The 23,394-nt window shown below is 34.4% G+C and overlaps 1 protein-coding gene across 1 annotated transcript; it reads left to right on the top strand.

Moving 5' to 3' along the window:
• The first annotated feature begins 2,572 nt into the window (after positions 1–2,572).
• On the top strand, positions 2,573–5,583 carry LOC148939838 (uncharacterized). The gene is made up of 2 exons (XM_089106014.1): positions 2,573–2,618; positions 4,574–5,583. Exons 1-2 carry the CDS (start codon positions 2,573–2,575, stop codon positions 5,569–5,571), a joined length of 1,044 nt encoding a protein of 347 aa, XP_088962140.1. The 3' UTR covers positions 5,572–5,583.
• The last annotated feature ends 17,811 nt before the right edge of the window (positions 5,584–23,394 follow it).

Here is a 23,394-nt window from a genome sequence, read left to right as displayed (position 1 = left end):
GGGGTTAGGGATTTTTTTTAAATTTCCTTCCATTTTACATAAGACATAAATTTGCCCCCCCCCCTAATGGGCAAATTTATCCCTTGACTTAGTATATATAAGTGTGGGGGTAAAATTCATTTCCAACAAAAATGATTATTGTATTTGGAAAGAATATGAAAAAAGGCATTGAGTGGTATATTCACTTTATTTGTAAGTCAATAATATGAGTTGGTAAAGATATACCTAACTAGGATCATTTTGCATATCATAAAGTAAGAGTTGCTTTATTAAAATGTCTCCTTGTGTAATGGACTGCTTATACAATTACACCATAGCCTAGTCCTAATTATCTAAACGCATATGCTACAACATTTAGGCTATAATTTATCACAATTATTACCTATCCCCCTTCCCTTATGGGACCAGATATAGCCCAAGGCTATAGGATAAGACCCCCAGTACTCACACAATTATTTTGATCAAGATTTATCTTTCCTAAACAGGATCACAACCTTGGACTTGATTTAGCCTATTTAAAAAGAGTATTTAAGATATAGGCTAATCTAATAAATTGTAAAAAGAGCATTCAAAATTCACGCAATTAATGATTGTGACAAAGGAGATGGGTTTGGTGTACTTCACAATTCTTGAAAGGTATGTCAGCACGTAACTGTATAACGTTTTAACCCGATTTGTATGAAGGTCTAAATCGGGTCAAAAATTACCAAATTCTCGTAGATAATTTTCCCAATTTTTGGTGATCTTTTCAATGAAAATTTGGGAAGTTTTGACCCGACGGTCTAAATCGGGTCAAAACTTCCCGAATTCGCGTTGATAATCAACGAAATTTGGGAAAAATTATCTACGAGAATTTGGGAAGTTTTGACCCGACGGTCTAAATCGGGTCAAAACTTCCCAAATTCTCGTAGAATTATCTACGAGAATTTGGGACGTTTTGACCCGATTTAGACCTTCATACAGATCAGTGTTCCAGTTATCGACCAATTAGAGTTTCCTGTTTCATGAGCAAGCTTCATAGATCTTCATAGATCTGCGTCCTTTCCCTTTTTCAAAACTGATGTTACGATTCCCGAAAGAAAACTATCTGGAACTAACGACTGGGCTAAACACATCTGAAATAGGAGCTGAATGTGTGTTAACAATAATGGACACTTAATGGTGAAGTGATTGTAACACAGACCATCCATATCAGGAGCACTTGATTTCTTACCATTCTTAAAAGCCCGATAGATATCACCACTAGATATTGACTATATATGGACTTGCCAAAGAACTCAAGGAGCAGTATTATGCAATACGAAAGAAAAGAAGTACTGGACAGAATGATTAAATGTAGAAGAAACACAAGTAAAATGAGCAACAAAATCACTGACTTCGATAATCAAAACGTTAGCAGGAACACACTTGCTGCTATTAATTACATTGGACCAAGACTTCTGATCCGAGGGGCCATCCAAACCATTTAGGCGGGCTTGACGTAAAGAAGATCTAAACTGACGTTTCGAATTTTGCTTAATTTTAAATACTTCACCAGACTTGGGCCGATTATAAGCAATCCAAAGGCGAAGCCAAAACTTCGCGCGTTGTTTAGCTTTTTTCACTTCTGGGCACACATTCCAAAACGGTTTTCTGGTGCCGAATCTAACACGTTCAACAGGAACTGAAACTGAAGCAGCTGACTTCAAACAATGCACGATCTGGTAATAGTAACAATTTAAATCAATCTTAGCTCTTGGTGACCTTACAGAGGTTTGTAAAAGGCGAAAAGGCACTTTCAGGCTTGATAATAACGAGCAAAGAACATACAAATAAACTTCAGAATTTACTCGTTTCCAATTTGGCTTATCAAACCATTTATTATGGTAAGAAAAACGGTTATAAGCCAGTAGAGCAGGCGACTCAATTTCACACGTTAAAGGCAAGTGATCATCCTCAATTTTATCATCCAAAACAATGACAAGAGGAACCACGAGAGATCCCCTTGAAACTATAATATGATCAAGGTTTGATTTAGAACCATTACGGATATGAATGTAGGTAAACTGTTTATCTTTATTGACTGACTTATAGCCACTAGACAAAGCACCAAAAAAGAGCTCACTTCTTTCAGATTGGGGCAGAAGATAGTCATTACTATCACCAGCCACAATCCTATTTAATCCCTGATTGGTCACTCTTAGCATAAATATCCTGAGTCGCTTACAAGAACCCGCGAAGACAGATAGGGACTTCACGTACAAACGTGTGGTGGGTGGGTGACCGTTTAAGAGTATCTGTATTGGCTTTAGTAAGAAAATGTTCCTGTAGAAAAACTATATCATACTCAAGAAGCTCATGAATAAGAAGATCTTTGTCTTTGGTTCCGTTAATATTAAATGAAACAAAGCGAAATCTATTGCCACTAACAATTATTTTTTATCCTTATTCAGAGCTTTTTTTAACACGGGGCATCTGAGACTATAGGAAACATGATTTCCCCCACAGTTGGCGCAATTCGGGCTTTTAGGGCTAAGATTATCACGTGTGTTACAATGTCCACCAGCGCACCGTGAACACTTTTGATTAGTCGATGAGAGTGGGCAATTTCCGACAATGTGGTTTGGTGATTGACAACGGTAACATCTAGGAGGTAATTTTTGAAAACGTCTTATTTTAAAAAGCTCGTATCCCAAACCTTCACTAGGGTGGCGGATAACAAAATCTGGCAGACCAACATCATCAGCATCATACTTTGCAATAGTATCGATAATATCGGAGACACTATTAATAAACGCATTTGTACCGACTCTCTTAGGCTGAATTTCCCCAGGATAGCAAAACTGGAAGATTCCGTGCTTCAGAAACCTGGGCGATCGTGAAAAATTCAGACATATGTTTCTTCACAATATCTGCAGAAAAGCCTTTTTCGATACTGTTTTGGACAAAATTCAGAACAGGACAATAAACAAGCATTCCAGCGATCCTCGCCATCAGCACCGAATTCTGAAAATATACAGAATTAAGGAACCTAGGAAAAAGGGAAGTGTAAGGACCCCCCCAACTGTCCCCCGCAATTTACAGGTAACTTAATACCGTCGGGTAGAATACGTTGCTTGCGGGAGGCTCCTTCCCCTATTCTGCTAGTTCCCAGTACGCTTCTTAACGATAGGAAATCAAAAATGGCGCTATAGAAAACTGATACTATAGATGGCGTGCCAAACAACCACAGGAAAAAGATGGCTCTGGTGACAATACCCAGGGAAAAGGGCTTATGCTAATAATTGGAGAAGGTTACACAAAGACTACTTGACAAAAAATGTATCTTTAGAGGGTTAACAACAACAGGAAAAGACCTCGGAATAATTCAGAAACTTTTTCAAGTTACCTGCAAAGATGCAAACTCAGACACAATAGCATTGAATATACTATAGATGAATATACATTCCCAATAAGGATTTTTCTAAAATTTATCATAGAATTCTTTCTGGAACAAATGGACTAAATTTTTTCGCATTTTCCTATCAGTTTCGTAATTCAAGTGGTTCAGTTCTCTTATCCCCTCTTTGCAGGTATTGTAATATGAATAATGAAACAATTGAACACTGCCTATTTGAATGCAATACGCTGACGTCTGCACATTATACCTTGCATTGTAAACTGTTAAAGTGCTTCAAATACCACAAAATCTCACTAGTAGCCAAGAGCCTAGCCGACTATACTCGCACACAGAGCACAGTAATCAATATCTATCATCTTATATTTGAACTCCTTGAGTCAAAAGATGTGCGGGAAGATATCTGAGAATATCTAATAAACAAGAGGCAACCAATTCAGTAGCTCTGTCAAGACCACAGAGTGAAGCAAAAGGAAAAGGGCTAAATAGTATACTGAAAAGCCCGCCTGCTGTATTAGGAGAAGGTGAAGAAGGGGAGGAAAAAATACTGGATACTGGCTGATGGTGGTGTCACTGTATGTGTGACCAAAATATCCGGAATTTTGTTCGATTATTTTTCTCTGTCTGTTAAAGAGATTAATCCCTGAATTCTCCGGAATTTTGTTCGATTGTTTTTCTCTGTCTGTTAAAAAGATTAATCCCTCTTCGAACTGTTATTTACAAAACGTGTATTTTTTTTAATCCAAAGCTTTGTGGCTGCTCAAGAGTTTTTAAATTTAGCTACTCAACAAAATGCAATTCTTTTAAAGATTTCTCTAAAAGAATGATGTGCATTCTTTTAGCTCTTCCTCGTTTAGTTACAATAATTACTAATATTTGTTGTACTATTTCCTCTCCTTCACTTATGGTTTGATTTACACCTCGGTATACTTTTTGATCTTTTAAGGTTTCTTTTTTGCTCTTTTGTTGTATTAGAGTAACTAATTTTAAAAGCTAATATAACCATGAGGGGGAGAAGAGGGGTCGAAACTAAAATTGGTTATTAAAGCCTAATGAAAGATATGTTGTTGTTTTTTTACTCTGTAGTCTTTCAAAACGTTTTGAAAGATATGTATTTTATTTTTGGTTTTAAGAGTAGATTTTTATTTTTATTTAGTGTTTGTTTTTTTTTTACTCTGTAGACTTTTAAACTTTTAGGTCACTTTTCACCAAACGTATCTGGACTTCACTTACAAGGAAATACGGCACTAGTTGTTTCAAAGAATCCATATACGTTTGGTTTCTCAATTGCATGTGCATCAGAATCTGAAGGAAAAGGCTTAGAGAGTCGGAAAACAGGTTTGAAAAGTCGCCTTCAAACTAAAAAGTATGGAAAATTGAAAAATTATCAAGGAACTCAGAAAGAGAAAAAAACATATAAATGCAAGGTATGTGACAAGATCTTTTCTCGAATGCACGTTTTGACCCGGCACCAAAGATTGCATACAGGTGAGACACCGTTTAAGTGCGATGTTTGTGACCAAACCTTTTCTCAAGCATCAAGTTTGAACACCCATAAAAGAGTGCATACGGGTAAAAAACCGTTTAAGTGTGATGTTTGTGATCAAACCTTTTCTGCAGCATCAAATTTGAACCGGCACAAAAGAGTGCATACTGGTGAAAAACCGTATAAGTGTGATATTTGTGACCAAACCTTTTCTCAAGCATCAAATTTGAACACCCATAAAAGAGTGCATACGGGTGAAAAATCGTTTAAGTGTGATGTTTGTGAACAATTCTTTTCTCAGGCAGCCCATTTAAGCACCCTTCAAAGAGCACATACGGGTGAAAAACCGTTTAAGTGTGATGTTTGTGACCAAACCTTTACTCGAGCAGCACATTTGAGCATCCATCACAGAACGCATACGGGTCAGAAACCGTTTAAATGTAATGTTTGTGACCAAGCTTTATCTTCTGCATCAAATTCGAACCGGCACCAAAGAGTGCATACAGTTGAGACACCGTTTATATGTGATGTTTGTGACAAGACGTGTTCTCAAGCATCAAGTTTGAACATCCATAAAAGATTGCATACGGGTGAGAAACCGTTTAAATGTAATGTTTTTGATCAAACCTTTTCTTCAGCATCAAATTTGAACCGACACCAAAGAGTGCATACGGGTGAAAAACCGTTTAAGTGTGATGTTTGTGAATAATTCTTTTCTCAGGCAGCCCATTTAAGCACCCATCAAAGAACACATACGGGTGAAAAACCGTTTAAGTGTGATGTTTGTGACCAAACCTTTACTCGAGCAGCACATTCGAGCATCCATCACAGAACGCATACGGGTCAGAAACTGGTTAAATGTAATGTTTTTGACCAAGCTTTATCTTTTGCATCAAATTTGAACCGGCACCAAAGAGTGCATACAGTTGAGACACCGTTTATGTGTGATGTTTGTGACCAAACATTTTCTCAAGCATCAACTTTGAACACCCATAAAAGAGTGCATACGGATAATAAACCGTTTAAATGTAATGATTGTGATCAAACCTTTTCTTCAGCATCAAATTTGAACCGGCACCAAAAATTGCATACAGGTGAAAAATCGTTTAAGTATGATGTTTGTGACCAAACCTTATCCAAGCATTAAATCTAAATACCCATAAAAGAGTGCATATGGGTGAAAAACCGTTTAAGTGTGATGTTTATGACCAAACCTTTTCTCAGTCAGCACATTTTAGTATCCATAAAAGAACGCATTAAAACCATTTAAATGTGATGTTTTTGAAACCTTTCATATATGATGTGTGTAAAAAAATGATTTCTGATTTTAGCGATTTTCACAGGAGTCAAAAAGTGCATACAGGAATTTACGAAGATTGTCGTAACCCTCAACCCTCAGGGCAAGGGTTTTAAGTTATGCCCTGGAGGCAGATAAGGTTTTTATAGAAGGCGTTGTCGTAGAAAATTCAAAAAAGGCTCATTCAATTAGAAATTCAAAGGGCTAGTGCCCTTTTTAATAGTCAAAAGTGATTGGGGGGCAACTAGCCCCCCCCACGCCCATCATTTCCCCAAACACATCCAATCCAAATTTTGAAATATCTATTTTGTTCAGCGTAGTTGATTTCCAGATAGAAAATATGTTTTTGAGGGGGACACTCCCCACAACCCACAGGGCAAGTGTTTTAAGTTATGTCCTGGGGGCATATAAGGTTTTTTTATAGAAGGTATTGTCGTAGAAACTTCAAAAAAGGCTCATTCAATTAGAAATTTAAAGGGCTAGTGCCTTTTTTAATAGTCGAAAGTGATTGGAGGGCAACTAGTCCCCCCCTCACGCCCATCATTCCCCTAAACACATCCAATCAAAATTTTGAGACAACCATTTTATTAAATATAGTTTTAAGCTATGGAAATTAGGTCTTTGAGGCTGACAACTCCCCCACAGCCCTCAGGGCAAGGGTTGTAACTTAAGAATTCTCCAAATCCTTCCCATTATTTCTTATGGAAGGGATGCTTGTATAAAATTTAGAGAGGGCTCATTTGATTGGAAATAGAAAGTTCTTATTCACTTTTTAAGAGTCAAAAATATCAGAGGGTAACTAGCCCCCCTCCTCCACGCCCTAAATGAATCAGATAAAAGTTTTGAGATAGACATTTTGTTAAAATAGTTCAAAGTTCTGATAACAAAAACCTCCGGTGTCGACACAGCCCACCAGGGCCCGGGGGGGGGGCATATAAACAATCAAACAATCATTAAATAAACAATCAATACAAACAAACGTACAATAGATATTAATGTAAATTAATAAATAAATTTAGTGCTGATATTAATGTAAATTAATAAATAAGTGTCTGCTGGGTGGAATTTAACGTGGGGGAATTATCAGCAGGAAAAGAAAATGTTCTTTGAGGGGGGAGGAATGTCCCAGGGATGGGTTTCCCAAATGTGAATTATTCAGGTAGGGGACGACTAAACCCATTCGATAATATTCTAAGTTTTACATCTGAAAGTAAAGGGAATAAAGAATCAACGGAAATGTCAGAGATAGCACTTCCGGTTCCTTTAGACGATTTTGTTCGTGACTTATGAAAAAAGTCGGAGGACTAAACCAAGGGGACGACTAAATCCATTCGATAATATTCTAAGTTTTACATCTGAAAGTAAAGGGAATAAAGAATCAACGGAAATGTCAGAGATAGCACTTCCGGTTCCTTTAGACGATTTTGTTCGTGACTTTTGAAAAAAGACATTTTCAAAAGACAGATTAGTTTCATTTGTATTACTTTCTCTGTGGCTGCTCAATCATGAATGTGAGGGGGGAGACTTACCCCCACCACTGTCTGCGCCAAGGTTTTAGTTTTTATCTCAAGACTTAAAAATGAACGCAACGCGATAAACGTATAACTCAAAATAACATTTATAGAATAATATATGCACACAACACAGAACAATCAATAAAAATTTGATATTATGAGTTGAGGCTCACCCAAACGATAGGCCAGGGGGCTCACCATTCCACAATCTATGAAATCAATCCTGCAATAACTAAAAATATAAAGTATTTTTGAGTATTTTAACGTCTTCCACAGCTCAAAAGGTCCAACATTCTACAGCCCAATGAGTCTGTCTAATCTCCTAATTTGGGAACGGAGGAAATAAGTGAAGTTCCGCCCCGTATTGGATGGGTCTTCAACCTCCCCCTCTCCTACTGTGTACGCTAAAGTTTTCTTCTTTATGCCAACTACGCCGCCCCCACCCCAAAAACTTTAATAATGTAAATTTTTGTATGGGAAGATTAACATAGTAAATCTATTACAATTATCCAATTATAAGGTTAAAATACATACTCTGTGATAGATGCAAAATTGCTTTGGCACACAAAATCCTATTAAGGTCAATTCCAAACAGTCGTGATCCCTTTGTATCAGCAAGTGAAATGGTCTAAACCCCCTAATTGGAACTCTTTTTTCAATCCATTCATTGTTGTCCATCGCTGTCCACAGGTTATGCAAGCTGTCTATTGTTCATATATAAGGTTTTTATCAAAGAGGTAATCGTATAGACTTTGAAAAAAAAAACCTCATTTAATTTAAATTGAAAGTTCTAGATCCGTTTTTTAAAGTCAAGAATAATCGGCAGTAAGCATCCCCCCCCCCATGCCATAAAAACGTGAAACTTTTGGCAATCAAAAGAAGCAAAAATTAATAAAAAAAAAAACTTTCCGAAAAATAAGTTTTTTCAAAGAAAAGTAAAGGCCATTTCAAACTTAAGCTCAGGAGCTACATATACCTGTTAAAATTCAAACTCAAAACGAAAAGAAATTACTATTAAAGAATAAATGAAACCAAAAACTACTAGAAATTAAATAAACAATCATAGCAAAAACATACAACAAGTAATAATATAAGTGAATAAATAGAACTTAAAGCGAGCAATGCTTAGATTGAATATGAAAATCCAGCTTAAAACGAAAAAAAATATTTTGCTATTAAAGTATAAATGAAACTTTAAACGAACAGAAATTAAATAAACAATCAATGCGAACAAACATACAATATATATTAATGTAAATGAATCAATAAATCTTAAAACAAGCGAAACTTAAATTAAATATGCAAATCAAGTTTGAATCGAATAAAAATAACTACAAACAAGAGTTTGGGTATCGGCTCACTGCAGAAGCCTAAAACCTACTGCGCCATTGGCGCTTTACTGAAAATGAATTATATTACAAGTGTTTGCTTTTGTACTGAATATTGAAAATAAACATTAAAATTACAGTAAAATTTTGAGCTGATGATCTTTCAGCTATTAATATCATTATACGTCAAGTATTCAGTTTAATTTATTAGTTCTTTCCAAGATTGGTCAAGACAAATATAGTATCACTACAAACAAAATTTGGATACTGTCCCCTTCTTTAACTGTAAAAATCTAAAGCCTTCTGCGTCATTGGCGCTTTACTGAAAACGAATTACTCGTAAATTACAAATTTATTTTTTTCCATTTCTTACAGCATTGAAAATGAAAATAAAAATTAGAGTGAAAAAAAAATCTTGAACTGAAGGATCTTTCAACAATTAATATCATTATATATCTAATATTCAATTTGATTTTGTTTATACTTTCCAATACTGTTCAAGACCCATATAATTTTCAGTAAGGCGCCATTGACGCAGTAGGCTTTAGGCTTCTGCAGTGAGGTGATACCCAGACTTGTTTGTAGTTATTTTTATTTGATTCAAACTTGATTTGCATATTCAATTTAAGTTTTACTCGTTTTAAGATTTATTTATTCATTTACATTAATATATATTGTATGTTTGTTCGCACTGATTGTTTATTTAATTTCTGTTCCTTTTAAGTTTCATTAAAAAAAAAACTGCTGAAAAAAATATTTTAATTTTTTAAATTTTTTAAATTTAAGAAATCAAAAATTAAATAAGATTTTAAGGAATAAATATAAGCTTATGTATATTAAACTGACAATGCACATTCATTTTGAGTTTGACTGTTATTTATTTTATTTTTTTTGTTTAGGGTTTCATTTGTTGTTGATACCGATTTGTGGTAGTTGTATTCTTGGCAGATTATTTGATTATATGTTTTTTTTTAATCGAGTTCTTTACTTTTTTTTCGAAAAATTTGTTTTTTGAAAAAAGTTTTTTTAATCAATATCACCATGTGACCATATGAATGTGAAGTATGCAATGATTGTTTTCCAACTATGCTAAATTGATTGATCACAGTAGGATGTACACTGCTGAACAACCATATTAGTGTTCCGTATAATAGGAATAGTTTTAACAAAGCATCAAATTGGCTGTTCAAATGAGAGTATACAGTGGTGAATGACCTTATCAATGTAAGGCTAGTAAGAGAGTGATTTTTTCTTCTATTATTTAAAGAAAAACTTTCTGAAAAAGAAGTTTCCAAAAAAGTAAAGACCATATTAAACTTAAGATCAGAAGAAATAAAACCTACACTAATTCAATTTCAAACCGACTAAAAACTACTATTAAAGAATAAATGAAACCAAAAAACGAACAGAAATTAAATAAATAATAATGAAAAAAACATGCAACAAATACTAATATAAATGAATAACTAAATCTTGAAACGTGTACAGCTTAAGTTGAATATGCAAATCAAGCTTAAAATAAACAAAACTTTTGCTATTGAAGTATAAATCAAACCCAAAATGAACAGAAATTAAATAAACAAATTGCAAATAAACATAGTAGTGCCATTATATTAGTCTGTTTGTTTGCTGTGATTGTTTTTTTGCTGTGATAGCTTAGCAGTAAGTAGTTCAGATCGAAGCAGTATAGTGACCCAAATTGTAGACTCTGCAACTTGACTGAAGAAACTTTGGAACACCTTCTCTTTGAATGCACTGAGAGTACTCCTGAGTCTATAAACTGCATTAAAGAGAAGAAAAGTGCCGTTAGAAGCCGAAAGTTTTCCATTTAGGATTCCAGGTTCTTTTTTTTAAAGAAGAATTAAAGATTTTTTTTAAAGAAGAATGACATAAGATCACTTACAGAAAATAGGTTAAATGAACTAATATGTTTTATGAATAATAATTCCTTTGATATTGCTTGCCTCCAGGAAACTCATTTAACCCAAAATTAACAAATTAAGTCGCTTGGATATACTATCTTTTGAAAGTATAGATCATCAGAGAGAAAAGTAGGTGGAATAACCTTAACAATTAATAATAACATAAAATTCTGTGGCATCAACTTTCCAGATATTGTGGATGATGTTGATGCTATTGGTATCAGTGTTTGGCTGAATAATACAAAAACTTACACAATAAGCTTTTATAATCCTAATGGCCAAACTACAGATGCCATGGATTTCCTCAGTTATATAAATAATTCTAATATGTTGAAAAATATCATTATTTGTGGAGACTTTAATGCCCACAGCCTTTTGTGAGGGAATAAACAAGCAAATACAGCTTGTAAGTTCATTGAGTGTATTATTTCAAATAATAATGAATTAGCTGTTGCTACCCCCCCCCCTCCAAACCTCAATACTTATTTCAACCCCAAAAAGTGGTAGTTTCTCTACAATTGACCTGCAAATTGTGTCATTAAATATTTTAAATAAAATTTATATAGATAAAATTGATAGTCTATGTACAGACCACTTTGCAATAGTTTTCTCCCTAAATGATCCTGCTGAATTATCACATATGTCCAAATATATTAACACTAACGCAAATTGGTCTATGTTCCAAAATAAGTTATATGATGATATTACAAGTTTCACCCAAAATTCATGTATTTCAAATGCCACAGCTGACACGCATACCGAAGTTTTGGCATCCTTACTGATAAATACAGTAATTCATGCTATCCCCAGGATAACACCCAGGAAAACCTTCCCCTAACACGTTCCCAAAGCTTGATGGACAAATGAATGACAAGATAAATGGAGAACAAAAAAGGCAGCTAGGAGAACATTCCTAGAAAAACACCTACTACGTATTTAAGAAAATTACAAGCAGAATCTAATCTAAAAAGGACTATAATAAATGCTAAATATAACTACTTGAAAAATTTTGCAAATAATCTCCAGAGAAGCACATGAGCCAATTATTCACAAAGCCATAAGCCACATCTGTGGGAAAAAACTTCCCCCAACCCACTCTTGTATGAGCTGACACATAATAATACCCATTATGACAATGATAATGAAAAAGCTAAGCTATTTTCCACTCTTTTTGTTAATAAGCTAACATCAAATAATTGCAGCAAAACTTCCCCAATTCTTATGAACCCAAGTTACCAACCTCGCTCAAGATCCGAGTATATAACCAGCCCATTTTCATTCCAATAAATGAATAATGCAATACGTCATACTAGGACCAAGACTACCAGCAGCTATGACAATATACACCCTACATGGATAAAGAATCTCACCCCTTCATACAAACAGTAACTTCTAAATTGTTATAATCATGCTAGGGCTTCATCTACATTCCTCGATATCTCTTCGTCCCTCCTACCAATTCTAAAGAAAAATAAACCCAAAAATAACCCTGAGTCTTATAGGCCTATAATGATTACTCCTGTGTTGTGTAATATAATGGATAAAATGATCTATAATCGACTCCTCTGGTTTGTTATAACAAATAATATGATTCCTCACACTCAAACTGATTTCAGGAAACACCATTCCTCAACAGATGCCTTCATATTGTTAAGAAATGCAATAAATGAATAATTCTCAAAAAATAATGTCCTATTTGCAGCTTTTCTAGATTTTGAAGGGCCATATGACAATGTAAAGCACCAAATCCTTTTAACTAAACTCGCAAACCTTGGACTTCCCCCCGAGCTAGTATCTTTTATAAAATCTTTCATAAAATTGCGAAGTTTCATTGTTTGTGTAGGTTCAGCCTCTTCACCCAAAAAGACAATAACCAAAGGCCTTCCTCAGGCAGCAGTCCTGAGCTGCCTCCTCTTTGCCCTATATATCTGGGACATGAACCTTCCCCACACGAATCTTCAATATGCTGATGATCTGGTACTATGGTCATCTGGCAAAACCTTTGAGATTGCACAGTTAAACCTGCAAAAGTCACTTTTCCAATTTGAAAAATTTTCTCAATATTCAGATTTACCCGTTACACCCATCAAGTCGAAAATAATCCAATTTCACCAAAAGCGAAATTATCTAAATGCAAGACTAACTCTAAATGGAACAATTATTCCAGAAGATAATCATATTAATTATCTAGGTCTCATACTTGACCAAAAACTTAATTTCCACCTCCATATTTCAAACACAATAAAAATATGCTATAGAAAAACAAGCATACTAAAAAGACTTCTTTCCACATCATCCAGTTTTATAAGTCACATATAAAACCTCATATTGACTATGGGCTCATCGTGTACATGTGCAAAGACCCCGATCCGAAAAATTGAAACAATACAAACTGATATAACACGTCTCATATTTGGTCTTAGGAAACCCACAAGCACCAAATTTATGCTTATGGAGAGTGGATTAACAACAATAAGGGAGAGACGTAGCTTTCTCTTGATAAAACATCTCACAAAATTGAATCAAATAGCTCACGCACCATACACAATTGGTTAAGAAATCCAGCCATGTATAGAGAAATTGCAGATGAGTGTGCAAATATTAAGAAGTTCCCTGTATCCGCAAAGTCTATTGCACCTACTTTCCTCCATTCCGCTCCATGGACTCGGTCTATTCCCATACTAAATACTGATTTTTCAAAGTGGACTAAAGATTTAACTCCCATTGCGTTTGTCCAGAAAAATTTTGCTGAAATTGATACAATCACATATAAAAACCATTTCCAAATTTTTGTTGATGGTTCCAAACTGAATGAGAAGGTAGCAAGTGGTGCTGTCATTCCTCACCTGAATATTGCAATGGGTGAGAGATTGTATAATAATTTATGTTTATTGTCTGCAGAGTTAAATGCCATAATCATGGCATTAGAAAACCTTATGAAAAACCAACCTTTGATTGTTAATTCAAATAATATTATAGATTATTCTGACTCTTTGTCAAGCCTTGACCTGCTGTTTTCAGCTCCTCAGTATAAGTTGGATATTGACACTTATCATTGTCTTAGTATTATAGATAATCTTGCTTCAAGTGGTATAAGAACTTATCTTCAGTATATTCCTAGCCACTCTGGTATAAGTGGTAATCATCAGGTTGATGAAATAGCAAAAAATGCTATAAATATTGACCAGACAAGTGGGAGACCAATCCCCATTAGAGATATTTACCGATGGAGGCTATCAGATATTATGTTTAATAAGAATAATCCTAATCTTTAAGTAAGTAAGTTTATTTGTAACCCGCAATATAAAATAAATGCGGAGTAAAAAAAGAAAAAACAAAATAATATTATCCATAAGGAAATAATAAGGAAAACACAACATAAATAACATAACAATATTCATAAAAACACTAATCTGGAAAAAAATAAGTGAGGGGGTCACTGGGACATATCTTCCTTGGAGTATTGGTCCTCAGATCCTTAGCGATGTTGTCAAGCAGTACTAGAGGGTCAACAAGTCCAAAATGAGAAATAATCTTGTGATTTCTGTACCACCTTGGCAAATATAGCAGGAATTTACAATATTTAGAATAACCTCTCCTTAGCTGAAAACGGTCTTTATTCCACAATAGAAGCTGAAAATCGGAAAGAAAAATAATTGCTGCAAAATAAAAAATATGGTAAAACTTACATAAATCTTGGTGGCTGTATCTTCCTCTAGTAGGCGAGATTTTACCATTTGAGAATCGAATGCGCTGCAGAGCACTAGCAACCAGAGACGAGTATGTAGTCGAAAGTGTATCGGAAAAAGTAAAAGCTAAATTTTAAAATTTTAAAAGCTAATATAACCATGAGGGGGAGAAGAGGGGTTGAAAATAAAATTTGTTATAAAAGCCTAATGAAAGATATTTTGTTTTTTTTATACTCTGTAGTCTTTCAAAACGTTTTGAAAGATATGTATTTTGGTTTTGGTTTTAAGAGTAGATTTTTTCTTTTTATTTAGTGTTTTTTTTTTTTACTATGTAGACTTTTAAACTTTTAGGTCACTTTTCACCACACGTATCTGCACTTCACTTACAAGGAAATACGGCACTAGTTGTTTCAAAGAATCCATATACGTTTGGTTTCTCAATTGCATGTGCATCAGAATCTGAAGGAAAAGGCTTAGAGAGTCGGAAAACAGGTTTGAAAAGTCGCCTTCAAACTAAAAAGTATGGAAAATTGAAAAATTATCAAGGAACTCAGAAACAGAAAAAACATATAAATGCAAGGTGTGTGACAAAATCTTTTCTCGAATGCACGTTTTGACCCGGCACCAAAGATTGCATACAGGTGGGACACCGTTTAAGTGTGATGTTTGTGACCAAACATTTTCTCAAGCATCAAGTTTGAACACCCATAAAAGAGTGCATACGGGTGAGAAACCGTTTAAGTGTGATGTTTGTGATCAAACTTTTTCTTCAGCATCAAATTTGAACCGACACCAAAGAGTGCATACGGGAGAAAAACCGTTTAAGTGTGATGTTTGTGACCAAACCTTTTCTCAAGCATCATGTTTGAACACCCATAAAAGAGTGCATACGGGTGAAAAACCGTTTAAGTGTGATGTTTGTGAACAATCCTTTTCTCAGGCAGCCCATTTAAGCACCCATCAAAGAACACTTACGGGTGAAAAACCGTTTAAGTGTGATGTTTGTGACCAAACCCTTACTCGAGCAGCACATTTGAGCATCCATCACAGAACGCATACGGGTCAGAAACCGTTTAAATGTAAAGTTTGTGACCAAGCTTTATCTTCTGCATCAAATTTGAACCGGCACCAAAGAGTGCATAAAGTTGAGACACCGTTTATGTGTGATGTTTGTGACAAGACGTTTTCTCAAGCATCAAGTTTGAACATCCATAAAAGATTGCATACGGGTGAGAAACCGTTTAAATGTAATGTTTTTGATCAAACCTTTTCTTCAGCATCAAATTTGAACCGACACCAAAGAGTGCATACGGTTGAAAAACCGTTTAAGTGTGATATTTGTGACCAAACCTTTTCTCAAGCATCAAATTTGAACACCCATAAAAGAGTGCATACGGGTGAAAAACCGTTTAAGTGTGATGTTTGTGAACAATCCTTTTCTCAGGCAGCCCATTTAAGCACCCATCAAAGAACACATACGGGTGGAAAACCGTTTAAGTGTGATGTTTGTGACCAAACCTTTACTGTGACCAAACCTTACACCTTTACAGCACATTTGAGCGTCCATCACACAACGCATACGGGTCAGAAACTGGTTAAATGTAATGTTTTTGACCAAGCTTTATCTTCTGCATCAAATTTGAACCGGCACCAAAGAGTGCATACAGTTGAGACACCGTTTATGTGTGATGTTTGTGACCAAACATTTTCTCAAGCATCAACTTTGAACACCCATAAAAGAGTGCATACGGGTGAGAAACCGTTTAAATGTAATGATTGTGATCAAACCTTTTCTTCAGCATCAAATTTGAACCGGCACCAAAAATTGCACACAGGTGAAAAATCGTTTAAGTATGATGTTTGTGACCAAACCTTATCCAAGCATTAAATTTGAATACCCATAAAAGAGTGCATACGGGTGAAAAACCGTTTAAGTGTGATGTTTGTGAACAATCCTTTTCTCAGGCAGCCCATTTAAGCACCCATCAAAGAACACATACGGGTGAAAAACCGTTTAAATGTAATGATTGTGATCAAACCTTTTCTTCAGCATCAAATTTGAACCGGCACCAAAAATTGCATACAGGTGAAAAATCGTTTAAGTATGATGTTTGTGACCAAACCTTATCCCAGCATTAAATTTGAATACCCATAAAAGAGTGCATATAGGTGAAAAACCGTTTAAGTGTGATGTTTATGACCAAACCTTTTCTCAGTCAGCACATTTTAGTATCCATAAAAGAACGCATTAAAACCATTTAAATGTGATGTTTTTGAAACCTTTCATATATGATGTGTGTAAAAAAATGATTTCTGATTTTAGCGATTTTCACAGGAGTCAAAACGTGCATACAGGAATTTACGAAGATTGTCGTAACCCACAACCCTCAGGGCAAGGGTTTTAAGTTATGACCTGGAGGCAGATAAGGTTTTTATAGAAGGCGTTGTCGTAGAAAATTCAAAAAAGGCTCATTCAATTAGAAATTCAAAGGGCTAGTGCCCTTTTTAATAGTCAAAAGTGATTGGGGGGCAACTAGCCCCCCCCCCCACGCCAATCATTTCCCCAAACACATCCAATCCAAATTTCGAAATATCCATTTTGTTCAGCGTAGCTGATTTCCAGATAGAAAATATGTTTTTGAGGGGGACACTCCCCACAACCCACAGGGCAAGTGTTTTAAGTTATGCCCTGGGGGCATATAAGGTTTTTTTATAGAAGGTATTGTCGTAGAAACTTCAAAAAAGGCTCATTCAATTAGAAATTCAAAGGGCTAGTGCCTTTTTAAATAGTCGAAAGTGATTGGAGGGCAACTAGTCCCCCCCCCCTCACGCCCATCAGTCCCCTAAACACATCCAATCAAAATTTTGAGACAACCATTTTATTAAATGTAGTTTTAAGTTCTGGAAATTAGGTCTTTTAGGCTGACAATGCCCCCACAGCCCTCAGGGCAGGGGTTGTAACTTAAGGATTCTCCAAATCCTTCCCATTATTTCTTATGGAAGGGATGCTTGTATAAAATTTAGAGAGGGCTTATTTGATTGGAAACAGAAAGGAAATGTAAGGCTTGGAATATTTTCGTATTGTCGTGTCGTAGTTTACCTTTTCAATGTTACATCCTGTTGATGTTTCAAAGTTCATTTTGGAATTTTTTCATTCAAATATAAGACTTGGAGTATTTTTGCACTGTTGTGTTGTGGCTTACCTTCTCACTGTTAGATTCTGTTGATGTTTCAAAGTTAATTTTGAAACTTTTTCGTTGAATTGTAGGACTTGGAACATTTTTTTAGTGTTGTATCGTGGTTTACCTTGTCCCTGTTATAGTCCGTTCCTTTTTCAAAGTTTATTTTGGAATTTTTTCTTTGAAATGTAAGACATAGAATATTTTGTAGCGTTGTTTCGTGGTTTACCTTGTCACTGTTACATTCTGTTGATATTTCAGAGATCAGTTTGAAATTTTTTTGGCTGAATTGTAAGACTTGGAATATTTTTGTAGCGTTATGTTATGGTTTACTATACCGCATTTACATTCTATTGATGTTTCTTAGTTCATTTTGAAATTTTTTTCTTGAAATATAAGACTTGAAATAATTTTATAGTGCTGTGTCGTGGTTTATCTTGTCACTGTTACACTCTGTGGGTTTTTCAAACTTCATTTAGGAATTTTATCGTTTTAATGTCAGATTTTTTGTCTGACATTAAAACATGGAATATTTTTGTAGTGTCGTGTCGTGGTTTACCTTGTCAATCTTACATTCTGTTGATTTTTCAAAATTTGTTTTCGAATTTCTGGTTGAAATCTAAGCCCTGGGATATTTTTGTAGCATTGTGTCATGGTCTACCTTGTCACTGTTACATTTTGTTGATGTTTCAAAGTTCATTTTGGAATTTTTCGTTGTAATATAAGACTTGGAATATTTTTGTAGTGTTGTGTCATGGTTTACCTTGTTAATATTACATTCTGTTGATTATTCAAAGTTCATTTTGGAATTTTATCATTGGAATGTAAGACTTGGAGTGTTTTTGCACTATTGTATCGTGGCTTAACTTCTCACTGTCACATTCTGTTGATGTTTAAAAGTTCATTTTGAAATTTATTCGCTGAATTGTAAGACTTGGAATATTGTTTTAGTGCTTTGTCGTGGTTTACCTTGTCACGGTTATAGTCTGTTGTTGTTTCAAAGTTGATTTTGGATTTTTTTTCGTTGAAATGTAAAATTTAGAATATTTTTCTAGTGTTATTTAGTGGTTTACCTTGTCACTTTTACATTCTGTTTATGTTTCAGAGATCAGTTTGGAATTTTTATTGTTGAAATGTAAGACTTGAAGTATTTTTGTAGCATTATATTGTGGTTTACCTTACCGGTGTTACATTCTATTGATGTTTTAAAGTTCATTTTGGAATTTTTTCTCTTGAAATGTAAAACTTTAAATATTTTTATAGTTTTGCGTCGTGGTTTATCTTGCCATTGTTCATTCTATGGATATTTCAAACTTCATTTCGGAATTTTATCGTTGTAATGTTTGACTTGGAATATTTTTGTAGTGTCTTGTCATGGTTTACCTTATAGAGGTATCTCCCTGATCGACCATTTCATGGAAATCTGCTGTGTCATTCTTCTGAATCGATTCAAAGACGCACATGACAAGTTAACCCGTCCCGACCAAGCAGGCTTCAGACCAGGCAAAGGCTGTCAAGAACAGATATTGACGATTCGGATAATCATACAGCAGTACAGCAGGTTTTGTCTACCCCTTCTCATTGCCTTTATTGACTTTGTAGCTGCCTTCGATTTCCTCACCAGAGAGTAGCTATGGAGAATTATGACTGAAGATGTTACGCCACAAGATTTCATTGAGATGCTCCGAAGTTCGTACAAGAACACTGAGACTTGCATCCGACTTTCTAGCAATTGCATGCTTCAAAGTTCATTTTTTAATTTTTTTCCTTCAAATGTAAGACTTTAAATATTTTTGTAGTGTTGTATTGTAGTTTATCTTGTCACTGCTACATTCTTTTGATGTTTCAAAGTTCATTTTTTAATTTTTCGTTGAAATGTATGACTTGGAATATTTTTTTATTTTGTGCCATGGTTTACCTAGTCACTGTTTCATTATTTCGATGTTTCCAAGTTCACTTTGGAATTTTATCGTTGTAATGATAATTTTTGTAGTGTCGTGTCGTGGTTTAATTTGTCAATGTCACATTCTGTTGATTTTGTAAAGTTCATTTTGGAATTTTTGTTTGAAATATAAGACTTGGGATATTTTCGTAGTCTTGTGTTGTGGTTTACCTTTTCACTGTTAAATTCTGTTGATGTTTTAAAGTTCATTTTGGAATGTGTCGTTGTAAAGGAAGACTTCAAAATTTTTCTAGTGTTGCTTTGTGGCTTCCTTTGTCACTGTTATACTCTGTTGATGTTTTAATGTTCATTTTGAAATTTATTCGTTGATTTGTAAAACTTGGAATATTTTTATACTGTTTTGTCGTGGTTTACCTTGTCACTGTTACGGTCCGATAGTGTTTCAATGTTCATTTTGGAATCTCTTCGTTGAAAAGTAAGACTTGGAATATTTTTCTAGTGTTGTTTTGTGGTTTACCTCGTCACTGTTACATTCTGTTTATGCTTCAGAGATCAGTTTGAAATTTTTTTGGTTGAAAGATTTGGAATTTTCTTGTAGCATTATGTTGTGGTTTACTTTATCGGTGGTACATTCTATTGATGTTTCAAAGTTCATTTTGGAATTTTTTTCTTGAAATGTAAGACTTATATGTCTGAAATGTAAGACTTAAATATTTTTATAGTTTTGTGTCGTGGTTTGTCTTGTCATTGTTACATTCTATGGATAGTTTAAGCTTTATTTTGGAATTTTATCGTTGTAATGTTAGACTTGGAATATTTTCGTAGTGTCTTGTCGTGGTCTACCTTATAGAGGTATCTCCCTGATCGACCATGCCATGAAAATTATGTCTTGTGTCATTGTGTCTTGGTTTACCTTGTCACTGTTACGATCCGATGATGTTTCAAAGTTCATTTTGGAATTTCTTCGTTGTGTCATTGTGTCTTGTGTCTTGGAAATTGTGTCATTGTGTCTTGGTTTACCTTGTCACTGTTACGGTCCGATGATCTTTCAAAATTCATTTTGGAATTTCTTCGTTGAAATGTAAAATTTGGAATATTTTTTTAGTGTTTTTTCATGGTTTACCTTGTCACTTTTATATTCTGAGGAAGTTTCAAAGTTTATTTCGAATTTATTCGTTGAAATGTAAGAATTGGAATGTTTTTGTAGTGTAGTGTCGCGGTTTACCTTGTCACTGTTACATTCTGTTGATGTTTCAAAGTTCATTTTGGAACTTACCCCTTGAAATGTAAGACTTAGAATATTTTTATAGTGTTGTGTTTGATTTACCTTGTCAACGTTACATTCTGTTGATGTTTCAAAGTTCATTTTGGAATTTTTTCATTTAAATATTAGACGGAGTATTTTTGCACTTTTTTGTCGTGGCCTACCTTCTCACTGTTAGATTTTGTTGATGTTTCAAAGTTAATTTTGAAATTTATTCGTTGAATTGTAAGACTTGGAACATTTTTGTAGTGTTTTGTCGTGGTTTACCTTGTCGCTGTTATAGTCCGTGGCTGTTTCAAAGTTCATTTTGGAATTTTTTCGTTGAAATGTAAGACTTAGAACATTTTTGTAGTTTTTTTTCGTGGTTTACCTTGTCACTGTTACATTCAGTTGATATTTCAGAGATCAGTTTGATATTTTTATTGGCTGAAATGTAAGACTTGGAATATTTTTTTAGTGTTATGTTATGGTTTACCTTACTGCTGTTACATTCTATTGGTGTTTCAAAGTTCATTTTGGAATTTTTTTCTTGAAATGTAAGACTTGAAATATTTTTATAGTGTTTCGTCGTGGTTTATCTTGTCACTGTTACATTCTGTGGATGTTTCAAACTTGCTTTTGGAATTTTATCGTTGTAATGTTAGATTTGCAATATTTGTGTAGTGTCGTGTTGTGGTTTACCTTGTCAATCTCACATTCTGTTGATTTTTTAAAGTTCATTTTAGAATTTTTTGTTGAAATCTAAGCCTTGGGATATTTTTGTAGCGCTGTGTCATGGTTTACCTTGTCACTGTTACATTCTGTTGATGTTCCAAAGTTCATTTTAGAATTTTCGTTGTAATGTAAGACTTGGAATATTTTTATAGTGTTGTGTCGGGGTTTACCTTTTCAGTGTCACATCCTGTTGATGTTTTAAAGTTCATTTTGGATTTTTTTCATTGAAATGTAAGACATGGAGTGTTTTTGCACTGTTGTGTCATGGCTAAACTTTTCACTGTTACATTCTGTTGATGTTTAAAAGTTCATTTTGAAATTTATTCGTTGAATTGTATGACTTACAATATTTTTGTAGTTTTTTGTCGTGGTTTACATTGTCACTATTAAAGTCCGTTGCTGTTTCAAAGTTCATTTTGGATTTTTTTTCGTTGAAATTTAAGATTTGGAATATTTTTCTAGTGTTATTTCGAGGTTTACCTTGTCACTGTTATATTCTGTTTATTTTTCAAAGATAAGTTTCTAGGTTTTTTTTTTGGTTGAAATTTGAGATTTGCAGTATTTTTGTAGCGTTATGTTGTGGTTCATCTTACCGCTGTTACATTCTATTGATGTTTCAAAATTCATTTTGGAATTTTTTTCTTGAAATGTAAGACTTGAAATATTTTCATAGTTTTGTGTCGTGGTTTATCTTGTCATTGTTACACTATGGATAGTTCAAACTTCATTTTGAAATTTTATCGTAGACTTGGAGTATTTTTTAGTGTTTTGTCGTGGTTTACCTTATAGAGGTATCTCCCTGATCGACCATGCCATGAAGATCTTCTGTGTCATTCTTCTGAATCGATTCAAAGACGCATGTGACAAGTTAAACCGTCCTGAACAATAAGGCATCAGACCAGGAAAAGGCTGTCCAGTGCAGATATTGACGATTCGTCTCAACTTTCAGCAGTACATTAGGTTTTGTCTACCCCTTCTCATTGCCTTTATTGACTTTGTAGCTGCCTTCAATTCCCCTACCAGAGAGGAGCTATGGAGCATTATGACTGAAGACGGTACGCCACAAGATATCATTGAGATACTCCAAAGTTCGTATAAGATCACTGAGACTTGCATCCGAGTTCCTGAAAATTACATGCTTCAAAGTTCATATTTTAATTTTTTCCTTCAAATGTAAGACTTGAAGTATTTTCGTAGTGTCGTGTTGTGGTTTATCTTGTCACTGTAACTTTCTGTTGATGTTTCAAAGTTCATTTTTTAATTTTTTGTTGAATGTAAGCTTTCGGAAAATTTTTGTAATGTCGTGTCGTGGTTTAATTTGTCAAAATCACATTCTGTTGATTTTTTAAAGTTCATTTTGGATTTTTTGGTTGAAATATAAGACTCGATATTTTCGTAGTCTTGTGTTGTGGCTTACCTTGTCACTGTTATATCCTGTTGATGTTTCAAAGATCATTTTGAAATTTATTCGTTGTTTTGTAAGACTTGGAATATTTTCTGCTGTTGGGTCTTGGTTTACTTTGTCACTGTTATGGTCCGCTGATGTTTCAAAGTTCATTTTGGAATTTCATCGTTGAATTGTAAGACTTGGAATGTTTTTGTAGTATTTTTTCGTGGTTTACCTTGTCACTGTTATATTCTGAAGACGTTTCAAAGTTCAATTTCGAATTTATTCGTTGAAATGTAAGAATTGGAATATTTTTTGTAGTGTTATGTCGTAGT

The sequence above is a fragment of the Artemia sp. Qi Xiang Cuo genome, chromosome 20 (genome assembly GCF_049724085.1).
Source record: "Artemia sp. Qi Xiang Cuo chromosome 20, ASM4972408v1, whole genome shotgun sequence".
NCBI lineage: Eukaryota > Metazoa > Arthropoda > Branchiopoda > Anostraca > Artemiidae > Artemia > Artemia sp. Qi Xiang Cuo.
This window is presented reverse-complemented; position numbering and strand designations above follow the sequence as displayed.

Excerpts from the sequence above, each read along its gene's own strand:
- LOC148939838 (XM_089106014.1), top strand. The coding sequence starts at position 2,573 with ATGAGAGTGGGCAATTTCCGACAATGTGGTTTGGTGATTGACAACG. Across the intron at positions 2,619-4,573 it reads TGGTTTGGTGATTGACAACG|GTCACTTTTCACCAAACGTA; the intron begins GTAACATCTAGG and ends TTAAACTTTTAG.